The sequence below is a fragment of the Pantherophis guttatus genome, chromosome 4 (genome assembly GCF_059756535.1).
Source record: "Pantherophis guttatus breed Tessera chromosome 4, ASM5975653v1, whole genome shotgun sequence".
Taxonomy (NCBI): domain Eukaryota; kingdom Metazoa; phylum Chordata; class Lepidosauria; order Squamata; family Colubridae; genus Pantherophis; species Pantherophis guttatus.
Window position 1 is genome coordinate 42,557,805 of NC_142066.1, and position 11,463 is coordinate 42,569,267.

The window sequence follows — 11,463 nt, forward strand, 5'->3', positions numbered from 1 at the left end:
ATATATATATATTTCTCTTTCACATTCGTCTCAGTTAGCCACAAAATGGCGGACTTGGGCCTGTCTTCCGACCTGGAACAGTCGGATGGCCAGTCTGTGGCAGTTTCTCTTCCTCCAAGGAGACCCACCACATCCAAATCACGAAGGACCAGGGCGACATCTGTCCCTCCACTTTCATCCACCTCTCAACCGACAAAACGCAGCTCATCAAGGACCAAAGATGAACAACGTAGACATCGTGCACTAGAGCGCCGATGTGACCGGGCTCAACAAAGAGTTCTGGCGGCTGGTTCTGTCGATACTGCTCCCTCAACATCGGGATTGAATAATACCGCTCAACCTCCGCTAGAGCAGACCTCTCGACAGGATGTTGCTGGGCCTGCACACTCTCCTCAGAGGGCTATTCCTCCATCACAGTTGCCGGTGGCTCGTCCTGTTCCCGAGGCGACCTTTACCCCTACGGCTGCCGGTCTCCGGCCATTTGAGGGATGGCAGCCAAATTTGCCTGTGGACATCCAATCCATTGTTGCGGCTATTGTATCCAGGCTCCTCGCTTCAGGTTCAGTACTTATGAATCAACTAGTGGTGTCACAGCAGCCTGTTCCTTCCCAGGCCTTGCACGCCTCTAGTTATAATTATCAGGACTTTGATTACGGTCAGGGATCTGACCACACTGATGAATCTAATTGGGATGATGACAACCATAGAGATTTGGAATTTTCCGAGGATGAGGGCCCCTTGCCGGACAGACCACATCCAACTAGGCTCTTCTGTCCATCCTTGTTCAAATCATTACTTCACAAGGTGAAAGTTTCCTTCCTAGCAACTCCTTCCGATCCACAGGCTGCATCCGCCTCAGCCCTTCCGTCAGATGGCCTATTCAATGTCCTGCACAGGACTTTATCCCTTGTCCTCAACTTTTCTCCGAGGTCATTCAATGGCCATGGGGTGTTCCTGGATCTTTGGCAGCCCCTAACGGCCTTGACAAAAAGCTGTACTGTTCTGCTCCGAATCTTCAGGATATGCTGCAGCTGCCGGTGGTGGATGCTCCTGTCGCACAATTGAATTCATCCTCCCTCCTCACTAATGATGTGGCAGATAGGTTGCGCACCAAGGACAGAAAGGCGGAGATGCTCCTACGGAAAAACCATCAAGCTACTGCATGGGCTATAAGAGCCGCCACTTCGGCTTCATTTTTTAACAGGGCCTCCCTGATCTGGCTTCGCCAGTTGCAGGACCGCCTCCCACAGGACGATAAGCGACTCCATCAGGACATAAACAAGTTGGTGGCAGCTGCTGATTATTCGGCAGATGTGTCCTTGGATGCGGCCAAGTTCGCCTCACAGTCCCTTACTGCCACTGTGGCCTCCTGCCGACTTTTATGGCTCCGCCAGTGGAGAGCGGATACAAAATCGAAGTGGCAGCTGGCTTCTGTACCATATAAAGGCACCAATCTGTTTGGCGACGCGCTTACTCCTATCCTGGTCGAGGATAAGAATAAGCGAAAGGTGATGCCATCTTCATATCACTGAAGAGACCGGCGCTATTCCCCATACCCGCAAAGGCTGCCCTTTCGGACTGACTCAGGGCCCAGCAGGTCCTACCAATACCGGCCTTCCGGTCAGGGATCCTATAGACCTCCCGATAGGTCCGGTTTTTGTGACAGAGGCCGCAGACAACCGGCCTACAAGAAGCCCTTCTATGGAACGGGATCTCGTCCCTACCGTAGAGGGAAGTGACGGTCCCTTCTCTCCTCCCATTGGCGGGCGTCTTCACTTGTTCAGAGACCAATGGGAGTTGACTACGTCAGACGCCTGTGTCTTGCAGACTGTTCATCTAGGACTTACCCTGGAACTCCGGTCAAGCCCTCCGACCAGGTTCATTCAATGCCCGGTGTCCAAAAACCCGGAAAAGAGGCAATTGATGGAGGCGGAAATTCACCATCTTCTGGAAATTCGTGCTATAGAGCCAGTTCCTATAGAACACCAAGGGACCGGCTTCTACAGCATCTTTTTCCTAGTGCCCAAGAGTTCCAGAGATTGGAGGGGCATCCTGGATTTGAAAGAACTCAACAAGTTCATCATCTATCACCAGTTCAGGATGCAATCTCTGCGTTCAATTTTGAGATGCATCTGCCCAGACAACCTAATGACATTCATAGACCTGAAGGAGGCGTACTTGCACATTCCCATCCATGCAGCGCACTGTCGCTTCTTACCTTTTACCTATGCCGGCCGGCATTTTCAGTACCAGGCCATGAATGTCCCTTCTAGGCGCACTGCTGGAGAATCCAACCCACCCATATGGCTTCCGGTCTGGAGGGCACCGATTTGAACTTGACCATTATGACTTACCTGATATGGGTGATGACATAAGATGACTTACCTTTCTGCATCTTCTATCTTTGTGAACAAAACTGACACCAGTCGAGCAAAGGAGGCGGAACCAAGGAAAAATTTAAAGAAACATACACTCAGTTTCTGGCTAATACACTATTGATAACCCATTTGGATTCTCCAGCAGCGCGCCTAGAAGGGACATTCAGGTAAGCAATGTCCGTTTCCATTTTCTTATAAACTATATTCTGCTCAGTTAATCTATTCAGTTTTATTATAATCACTGACTAGTATTCAAATTCTTGCATAGACCGTGAAGAACCAATATAAAATTCAAGTAAAACTATTAACTTTTAATAAGCATACGAATTGCTCCATTTGATTACAAATTATTCTCCCCAAAATCATGACATGAGGCTCAAATAACAGCCAGAGGGAATTTTGCAGCACGGCATGTAATCTCATTCCACAAATAAACAGCACAAATTATTTAATATTGCAGGAGTTTTAAAAACATAATGACAAATAGAAACAAAGATGAAATCAAAGGGTTGTACTTATTCTTTTACCAGATTTTGTTGTCTCAAGATAGCTTTTCAACTGGTGAATTTTCATCTCAGATACATTTTCATCAGGAATCTTGCATTGATCCAGTGCAGATTCAAGTTATAATCAATGGTTAACAATGTCTTTGTCCCCCATCCCCGTCCCCCACAATTCTAGTTTATCATCAGCAGCCATCACAACAACCAGCCTCTCAATCCTATGGCTATAAGGAGCCAGCAGCACCAGTCTCAATACAGCGTAGTGCCCCAAGTGGAGGAGGAGTAAGTATGATCCTTCATTGACGGTATATACAGTTTCTTGTAAATATTTTAGATTTTTATTCTGAAATAAGTAGTCCTAACTCTTAACCACTATCCAGTGATGTGGTCTATCTCTAAGGCTCAAGTGAAGACAGGAGGAAAGATACTTCCATGTCAGAGTATATATTAAGCAAAATTATTTTAATTGCAGCAATTAATGTACATTATTGGAAAGGAATAATTTTGCAAGTCTAATCTCTGCATGTGAAACTACAGAAGGCAGCTCAAAATACTGTGGTATTTAGCCTCCAGCTGTCTATTGATTCTCTGATTTCAGCCTGAATCTTGAAATTACTGTTCTATCTTTTTAACCCTTAACTTGTTCAGTTAGAAAAGTCTCAGATACAGTAAAACTTTTAATTCAAGTTTCATTCAATTCATGCTGATCTGCAGGACAATGGAGCACAGTTCATCTATAAACAAAACAGTAAGACCAAAGTTCCTCCAAAATGGATAGTGTGTAGCATTTATAGGTGTTTTGCTTAATTTTTGCCTGTTCTTTTTAATTTTTTATATTTCAGTTTTGTAAACAATAATATAGAAAATAACAATTTTAAGTATAATATATAAAACAACATGAATTGTGTTTGCATGTAACAATAGGGGGGTTATCGTAAGAGTTAGCATCTACCAGAACAAGCCAGAAACACTATTTGGGATGAGAGCTAATAGGAGCTAAATGTTTAAATCTGTCTTTCTGCACTTTTCAATAGGTTGCTGGAACACTGGAAAAAGGAGGCATAGTTTTGGAACTGCACAATCTTTTTCCCACTGTCAGATTGTTTTCAAACAATCAGTTAAGCAGCAAACATTAGAGAATGTAGAGTAGGAACACTTAAAAATCCTTCGCTGCAATCTGCAGCAACATACAGCACAGGGGGTAGGGGACAGGACTATAGATGGAAGACATAGAGCATATTAAAATTTCCTGGAACAAGTGGCTGTCCAGGCAGATAATTATGTGGTTTTTATTTGGCCTATAGGTTGGGTGTCTTCCTATATTTTATCTCTGAGAGACATGCATTTACCACTAATTCCAGTTTCCTGTTGATATGCTTACATGCTTGGACATAATAATGTAAAATACAGTGAGTTGTATAATAAAGGTGCTGTGAGCAACAGGAGAATGTAGAAACCTTAGGAGAGAAGGAGATCTTGTTAATTTGTAGTATGTAAGATGCCTAACAAGGAAAAGTAATAAACTTCCTTTCTGCTTCATTTTCTGCCCCCCCCCCCCCAAAAAAAACTTCTTTCCTAATATTGGGAGATTTAGATTATTTATAAACAAGAGTGGACAGAGAAATAAACCCTTCTATCAGCCTCTATCTGTAGATGCTTAGCCTTATACCCTGCATTTTCTTGAAGCTCCTGGGTTGCACAAATATTATTAAATAAAATTCATCCATATTCATATATATATCTATCTCCACAGTTTTGGGAATATCCATTTCTGAACATTGATTTATACTTTACTTTCTTCTCTTCCCCCTCTCCCAGAAACGGTTTCGTGCAGTCTATGATTACAGTGCAGCCGATGAAGATGAGGTCTCCTTCCAGGATGGTGATACCATAATCAATGTGCAACAAATTGACGATGGCTGGATGTATGGCACCGTTGAACGGACCGGTGACACAGGCATGCTTCCAGCTAACTATGTGGAAGCTATATGAGCTCTGTTGTAGTGCTACCCTGAAAGCCAGCAGGGCAAGGGCTCTTTGGGGTTTTTGTTCCCTTATCACTTCTTTGCTCTCTCTTGTTATCCATCATTTATTATGTTATGAATCTTTGACATGGTCATCTTTTTCTCTACCAATTTAGCCTTGATTTGGAGGCATATGAACTTGGGAGGGGTATCATGTAATTGCCCTTCCACCCTTTTCCTCGGCCTTCATGGAACATAGCACTGTGCCCTTCTCCTTCTCCCTCTCCCTGGAGCTGTATTTTTTGGAATTGCTACTTAATGAATTAAATCCTACTTCAATTGCTACATGGATTAGGAAGTAGTGTGGGAACGCTGAAAAGCTGTTTATTTGGCTGGTGGGGAAGGAGAGGAATGTCACACTTTCAGTAACTTGGGAAAAATCTGAGCATTTTATTGAAAAAGATTATCAGGATCTCTGCAATGTTGACTCTTGCTCATTTATTCTATCTTAGCTTTCCTTTCCATGAATTTTAAATATCCATTTGAAAGAAATGGAAGTATTTTTCAAAAGCAGGAGAGCTTTTTGTGGACTCAAAGCAGTGAGCATATATGTAGTCTATATGGAAGATATGGAAGCTGCAGCAGTTTCTAGCATAAAGGTACTTTATACAGATGGAATAGTTTAGTCCAATGATCCTGAACCTTTGCAGACCAGCGGGGATGGGCAAGGGAGAGGAAATCATTACGTTCAAGCGGTGGGTGAGCACATGTTCACAGCTCCATTTGCACGAGTGGCAGGCACATGTGCCTGCTGCTCAGATGGAGCTGTGTCATTCACCCGCTACTCGTGCAAGTAGAACTGTGCATGCGCATTTGCCCACCACTTCCATGGCCCAGTTCCAAATGAGTTAAGGCCTGGGATGGGGATTGGGACCCCTGGTTTAGCAGGCTTGATTATAATGTTAGCATTGCCTCTTAGATGCTATCTCTCAGTCAGAGTGGATCTCTAGTTTGTTCTGATATGTGGCATGATTAGACAGTAGTCAGAAGAATGCTTATGAAGAGTTGCCACTAGAACATTTAACCTGCATAGCTCAAAGACATCAAGAAAGTTCAGTTGCCTTTTTTAAAGCACTTTTGGGACAACTATGATCAGGATGACTAAGAACCTCCATAGAGGCCCCTTTTTCCAGACTTCTAATTCTTGTTGGTATTTAATGTGTGAAAATAGGCAAATTTTCCAAATTTCTCTGTATCAGCCCTAGCAAAAAGAGTCATGCTTTCTACAGAGGTGCTATCTTTGGGACCACATTTTTGTTTTTCATAAGTTTCTGTTCAAAGTCAATTCTTGTATGAGAATTTTTTTTTAACTAGGACTCAAAATCTTGTCAGCTAGTAGGCCGATTAAGAAACAGCTCCATCTTTCCTTTGTGTGCCATTTGAGCCAAGCAATGTTTACAGTCTATCCTCTTTTCCACTGTTTCTTCCTGGTAGACCTAATCCTTGGGCAAAGTCATCAGGGGAACAAAGTCCTTTCACTAGAAATATTCCACTTTCTCCTTCTTTGCTGTCAGGTTGACAGTTTCTCTGCTGCATGGGATAATATGGACCAAAATCAAATTTCTTATAGAAGTTTGCTATAAAAAAATATATCAGGGAACTGCTACAAAACTGGAAATTTATGTTGCTTGGATAATGTGATTGAACCACAAAGGCAAGAAGATTACTGAAAGTGTGAAATTCTTAGATCATTCATTGAGTAGAAATTGCTTTCTCTTATTTTTAAAGCTCTCCCAAGACTCACCCCTCCTGTTCAGCAAAAGTACAACCAGGATAGCAGAAAGTATCCTGAAAGCTGATATTTGTAACATTTAAATATGCTACAGTTATCAAAGGCACATTCACTTATTTTTTCTGGCTTTGTTCTTGTTACCTTTCCAGTGTAAAGGATCAATATGATAAATTCTTACTACTTTGAAATTTTTTGCCATTCCAGAGCTGTTTGATATAGCTTTTTGATCTCTGTTTTTCCCCTTGCATAGAGAAGGCATGTAAAGGGCTGGCGTTCTCTATTATTTCCACTGTTTCTGGGACTTTTTTTTCCTTAACTTTCTTTGCACTACAAAGCATATACAGTTAAGAATAAAAAGCAACCATCTCTTACAAGGGGTGCAAGCAAGGGTATTCATTAAGCAAGAATTAAGGAGAACCTTTTACCTCAGTGTATAGTTCCTCCAAATTTAAGTAAAGGGATGTTCCAGTATTTTACTCTGGTCTTGTACCTTCCATAGTTAGCATATGTTTGCTGGTTTGATTTGAGCTCCTTGCCTCATAACATTAAGAAGCTCTTATACATTATTCCAATCAATATAGAAATAGCGATCAAATTATCAAGTCATCCTTTTCGTGTTGTAGAAGCACAAACATTTTAGAATATTATTTCTTAAAAATCCTAGTCTTTGTTTTTCCCTTAAATGCTTGCACTAGTGAAAAAGGTGTTCAAGGAAGGAGTGTGTGTTTCCTCTTACCATAGCATAATTCCATGAACTCTGTTGGAGCCACTAGAAAGGCCAGTGAGAATGGTAGCAGGCTTTCCTGTCAGAAGGCAATTTGTAGAGGACTGTAGGCGTCTAGGGACCACTTACCCTTGAGGTGAGTTTTTAAAGGGTGCCCAGAGGAATGACTGATGGGGGTGAGATCATCACATTCTTGGTGCTAAGATGTAAGCACAAGCTTAGAAGCAACTGTTTTTCTGACTGATGAGAATTAGGCAAAATCGTGTGGACAATCTTGCAGAGGCTATCTTTTCATGAGGAAGATACAAAGTAACAATGTGAATAAATATTTTTAGAGGACCAAATAAAGTTACAATAAAATAGCTCATTTTTAAAAAAAATCTCTTCTAGCTTTTTCACCCCTTCCATGAAATAAATGGTTTGTCATTGCTTGATTTATTTTTTTCTGCCTTCTTTGAATTATGCACTTTTTATCTTTGATTTTTTCCAATATCTGAAAAGCACCTAAACCTGTATTTAAATAAATAAATGAAAAAAGAAAGAACAGCTAAAATGCATCTCTGTAGCCATTGTTATTCACATCATGTCTCCTGTACATCTTAGATTTTCAAACTAGACTTGAATGTCTAAATTAATGACTTTAATGATTTGTTTTGAACTATATTTTGGGGTTTTCATTTGTTCTCTGTATATTTCTTCACTGTGGACTTACACACCCTCTCAAAATCATTTGGCCTTTTTCAATGGGACCATAGAATCAAATGTAGTGCCAGTTCTCTTCTGGTTTATGCCAATTTAAAAATAAAAATATAATTTGTACCTGCTGATTGTTTTGTTCTTCATTTTATGGAATTACATTCTCCCTCTCCCCCGCCCATCCCCTTCTTTTCAACTGTATCAATAAAAGAGAAAAAATGTTATTTTATAGTAATAGATCTTACTAAGCCAGTTTTAGAGTAAACTTGATTACATTGTGGTATCGTTTGTAACACTGAGACAAATGGTAATGGGAACAAGAATTTGATGGTTTGGTTGTTAATGTTTATTTATTAATCAAATTTGTGTAGCTACTCATTTCACAAAAAATACTCTGAGCAGAATACAACAATCCATAAATAGCCTATTTCAAACACACCATCCAGGATAGGATTTAACTGACAATTTAAAACAATACAATCAGTATTTGCTCAGTATTTTGGAGGCCACTGATTTTATAAAGTAACTTTATGTTAGAGGAACAATTTCAAGACAGATACTGGTTTTGCTAATGCACACTCACAGACAATAATAGCTAAAGTTTACTAATCTAATTCAAGGACCACCTTTCGGTTGATTTAGGAAACACGTATTGTTAATCCCTCATGGTCTTGTTGGTGCAAATTTAAAAAACTTCAAATTCTGAACCAAAATCTTAGTGCCCGCTGTGATGAAGAGCTTGGTAATTCTCCACTAAAGAAGACACTAAAGTGCAATCAAGAAAAAAATGATTTGATTTCTATACAGCATTTTGGTGTTTAATTTTAATGTTAAAATTTATTTTTTAATGGGAAAAATACCTTTCTGGATATACATATTTGAATTGATGCAATATGAGAACTCAGCCACTGTAATTTGTGAACTATAATTTATGGATTAGCATGCCATATCAAGCAATCACAGCTTTAACAAACTGTAGCTAAAATATGGCTTAGAAGTAGTGCACAAATCCAGCCTGGGCTGTTTAAAACCATTTTCACATCATGAGTTTTTGATGTGTCAGTTCTTGTGATGGAATGTGTACCTGCAATAGGGGAAAAGCTTTCACACAGAGGCCCAGATTAAGAGACTACAGTCCTGAGCTGGAGGAAGGGAGGGAAGAAAGAAGGTCAGGGTAGCCACACTAGAATCTCCCATAATATATTTAATAGGTTAGTTATTAAGGGACAGCAAGATTCTGTCCCTTAGGTGTAAACAAATAAAGGGTTTGACTCAATTTAACATTCACAATGTAGTCTCTGGGCTTGGGACTGACATTTCTTAAGCTTATGAATTTTCTTTTTTTCAGGAATGAAAGTAAACTCACCTTTTCAAACTTATTTTGAAGTTTTCCAAAAACTTTAAAGTAATTGAATGGGTAACTTCCAAAAGTGATTAGGAAGTGAGTGAATGAGCTCAGTATTCTTTAAAAAGTTCTGTTGTGGTTGAGAGCATTATTGTATTCCTTGTCCTTTGGCACTCAAATCTGCAGGAAAAACAAAACAAAACACTATTCTGTAGTCTCCTCACAAGGCACAACTATTCCGAGCAGAAGTGGACAACTTCTAGTCCTCTATCCAGTCTACTGAACAGTCCCTAAATTCTGAACAGAATTTAGCCATGGTCATTGGCCCCACTCATTTGGAGACGTCCTAGCTTGCCATTCCTCATCAAGGATGATCTGTGTACTGTACTTCAAAAAAATTACCTCAGATAATTGGATGCTTATGTTTAAAAACGGGAGATTACAAGTGTTACGTTACTACCAACATTTTTGTACCTGATAAAAGCTTAGTATTCCATGCAGTAATTTAATATCGATATGGGTTATGCAAAAGTCGCATTTTCCTTAAGTCATTAAAAAAAAAACACAATATTTTATTTAATTAAAAATTAAATACTATCTACACATACAGTCTAGCAATTTACAGAGTCAAACATATTGTATTTTTTGCACAATAAGATATACTTCCCCCCCCCCAAAGTAGGTGGAAATATCTGTGCATCTTATAGAGTGAATATTGCAGCGGGGAGAAGGAGGGTTGGTGGGGTTCGCCGCTGCCACCTGTCACTGCCACCGCTGCCTGTTACCGCTGCCACCCTTTGTCACCATCAGGGAATGCTGGAGCTTTTGCTGCCGAGCAGCTGATCGGGTTGGATCGGTCTTCTGGAATATCACCGATCAGCTGCTCTAGGCAGTGGGGATCGCTGCCACCGATACCTGCTGCTGATAGCTGAATGGCGGCGATAGGCAGCGGTAGTGAATGGCGGAATCCCCGCCGCCTAGAACAGCTGATCAGCAGTATTCCAGGAGGCTGCTCAGCAGTGAAGGCTCCATTGTTCCCTGGCAGCAGCAGCAGCAGCTCAGTTCAGTTGACCAGTGGTGGGTGCAACGGAGCGGAGTCCTAACGAGTTATATGCTGGGGCTACGATAACATGCTGAAGTTGACCAGGCTGTTTGCTGCAAGGACACTAGCCAGATGAATATCAGATGGATACTGGCAGGCAGAGGCAGATTTTTTTTTCTTGTTTTCCTCCTCTAAAGCTAACGTGTCTTATGGTCCACTGCGTCTTATAGTGCAAAAAATACAGTACATTATTAAATCATAGAATTCCACAAAAACTACAATCCTTTAATAAATAACCCCCCTCAGTGGTCACCCACAATCAAATATATGCTGAAAAGAAGTGCTTTCAATACCAGCATATTCCACATAATGACAGACTGTACAGAGGGCCTCTCTGCCTATGTACTGTACATGTGACACTAAATGGGCCCTCTCTTAAAATAATCTTCCAGGACCGTCAGAATGCTTTTTGTGGAGTTTGAATCACCTTGCAACCTTAGCAGTCCTTAGTGGTCTTCTAGTCGAACCCTCAGCTCAACCATTTCAGACAAATGGTTGCCCAATTTCTTCTTAAAAACTTCCAGTGATGGAGCACCCATAACTAATGAAGCCATTCCATTGGTTAATAGTTCCAACTGTAAGGAAATTTCTCGTTATTTCTAGGCTGCTTCTCTGGTTAATTTCCAGCCATTCCTCCTTGTTCTTCCTTCAGGTGCTTTGGAGAATACTTTGTAAGGTGTCTATTGAATGAGTAAACTAGCACCAGTAGCCTGGTTTACATATTGGGGCCTTAGTTAAATTAGCCAGTTTTCTGAATAACTAAAAAGGGACTGAATTCATCCATTAGTTAATGTGAGATGTGATCTTGGCCAGGACCAAGCGATAACATGCGTGATAAACAAATTTTCTCTCCCTCAAGTAAAACAAGGAATGATAGTCAGATTTTGCTACAAAGAGCGGCAATCCCTGTCATTTCTGGTAAAATAAAATTGCTCTGGGAATAGATGGACTCCAGCCAA

At 40.7% G+C, this 11,463-nt stretch overlaps 1 protein-coding gene across 1 annotated transcript in view; it reads left to right on the top strand.

The window, feature by feature from the left end:
• Positions 1-8,185, top strand: part of LASP1 (LIM and SH3 protein 1) — a 59,375-nt gene extending 51,190 nt beyond the window's left edge. Inside the window, exons 6-7 of the mRNA XM_034415391.3 lie at positions 3,060-3,163; positions 4,700-8,185. Coding sequence (XP_034271282.1) covers positions 3,060-3,163; positions 4,700-4,873 — 278 coding nt within the window. The 3' untranslated portion in view covers positions 4,874-8,185. The remainder of the gene's footprint in view (positions 1-3,059; positions 3,164-4,699) is intronic.
• Positions 8,186-11,463: the final 3,278 nt, after the last annotated feature.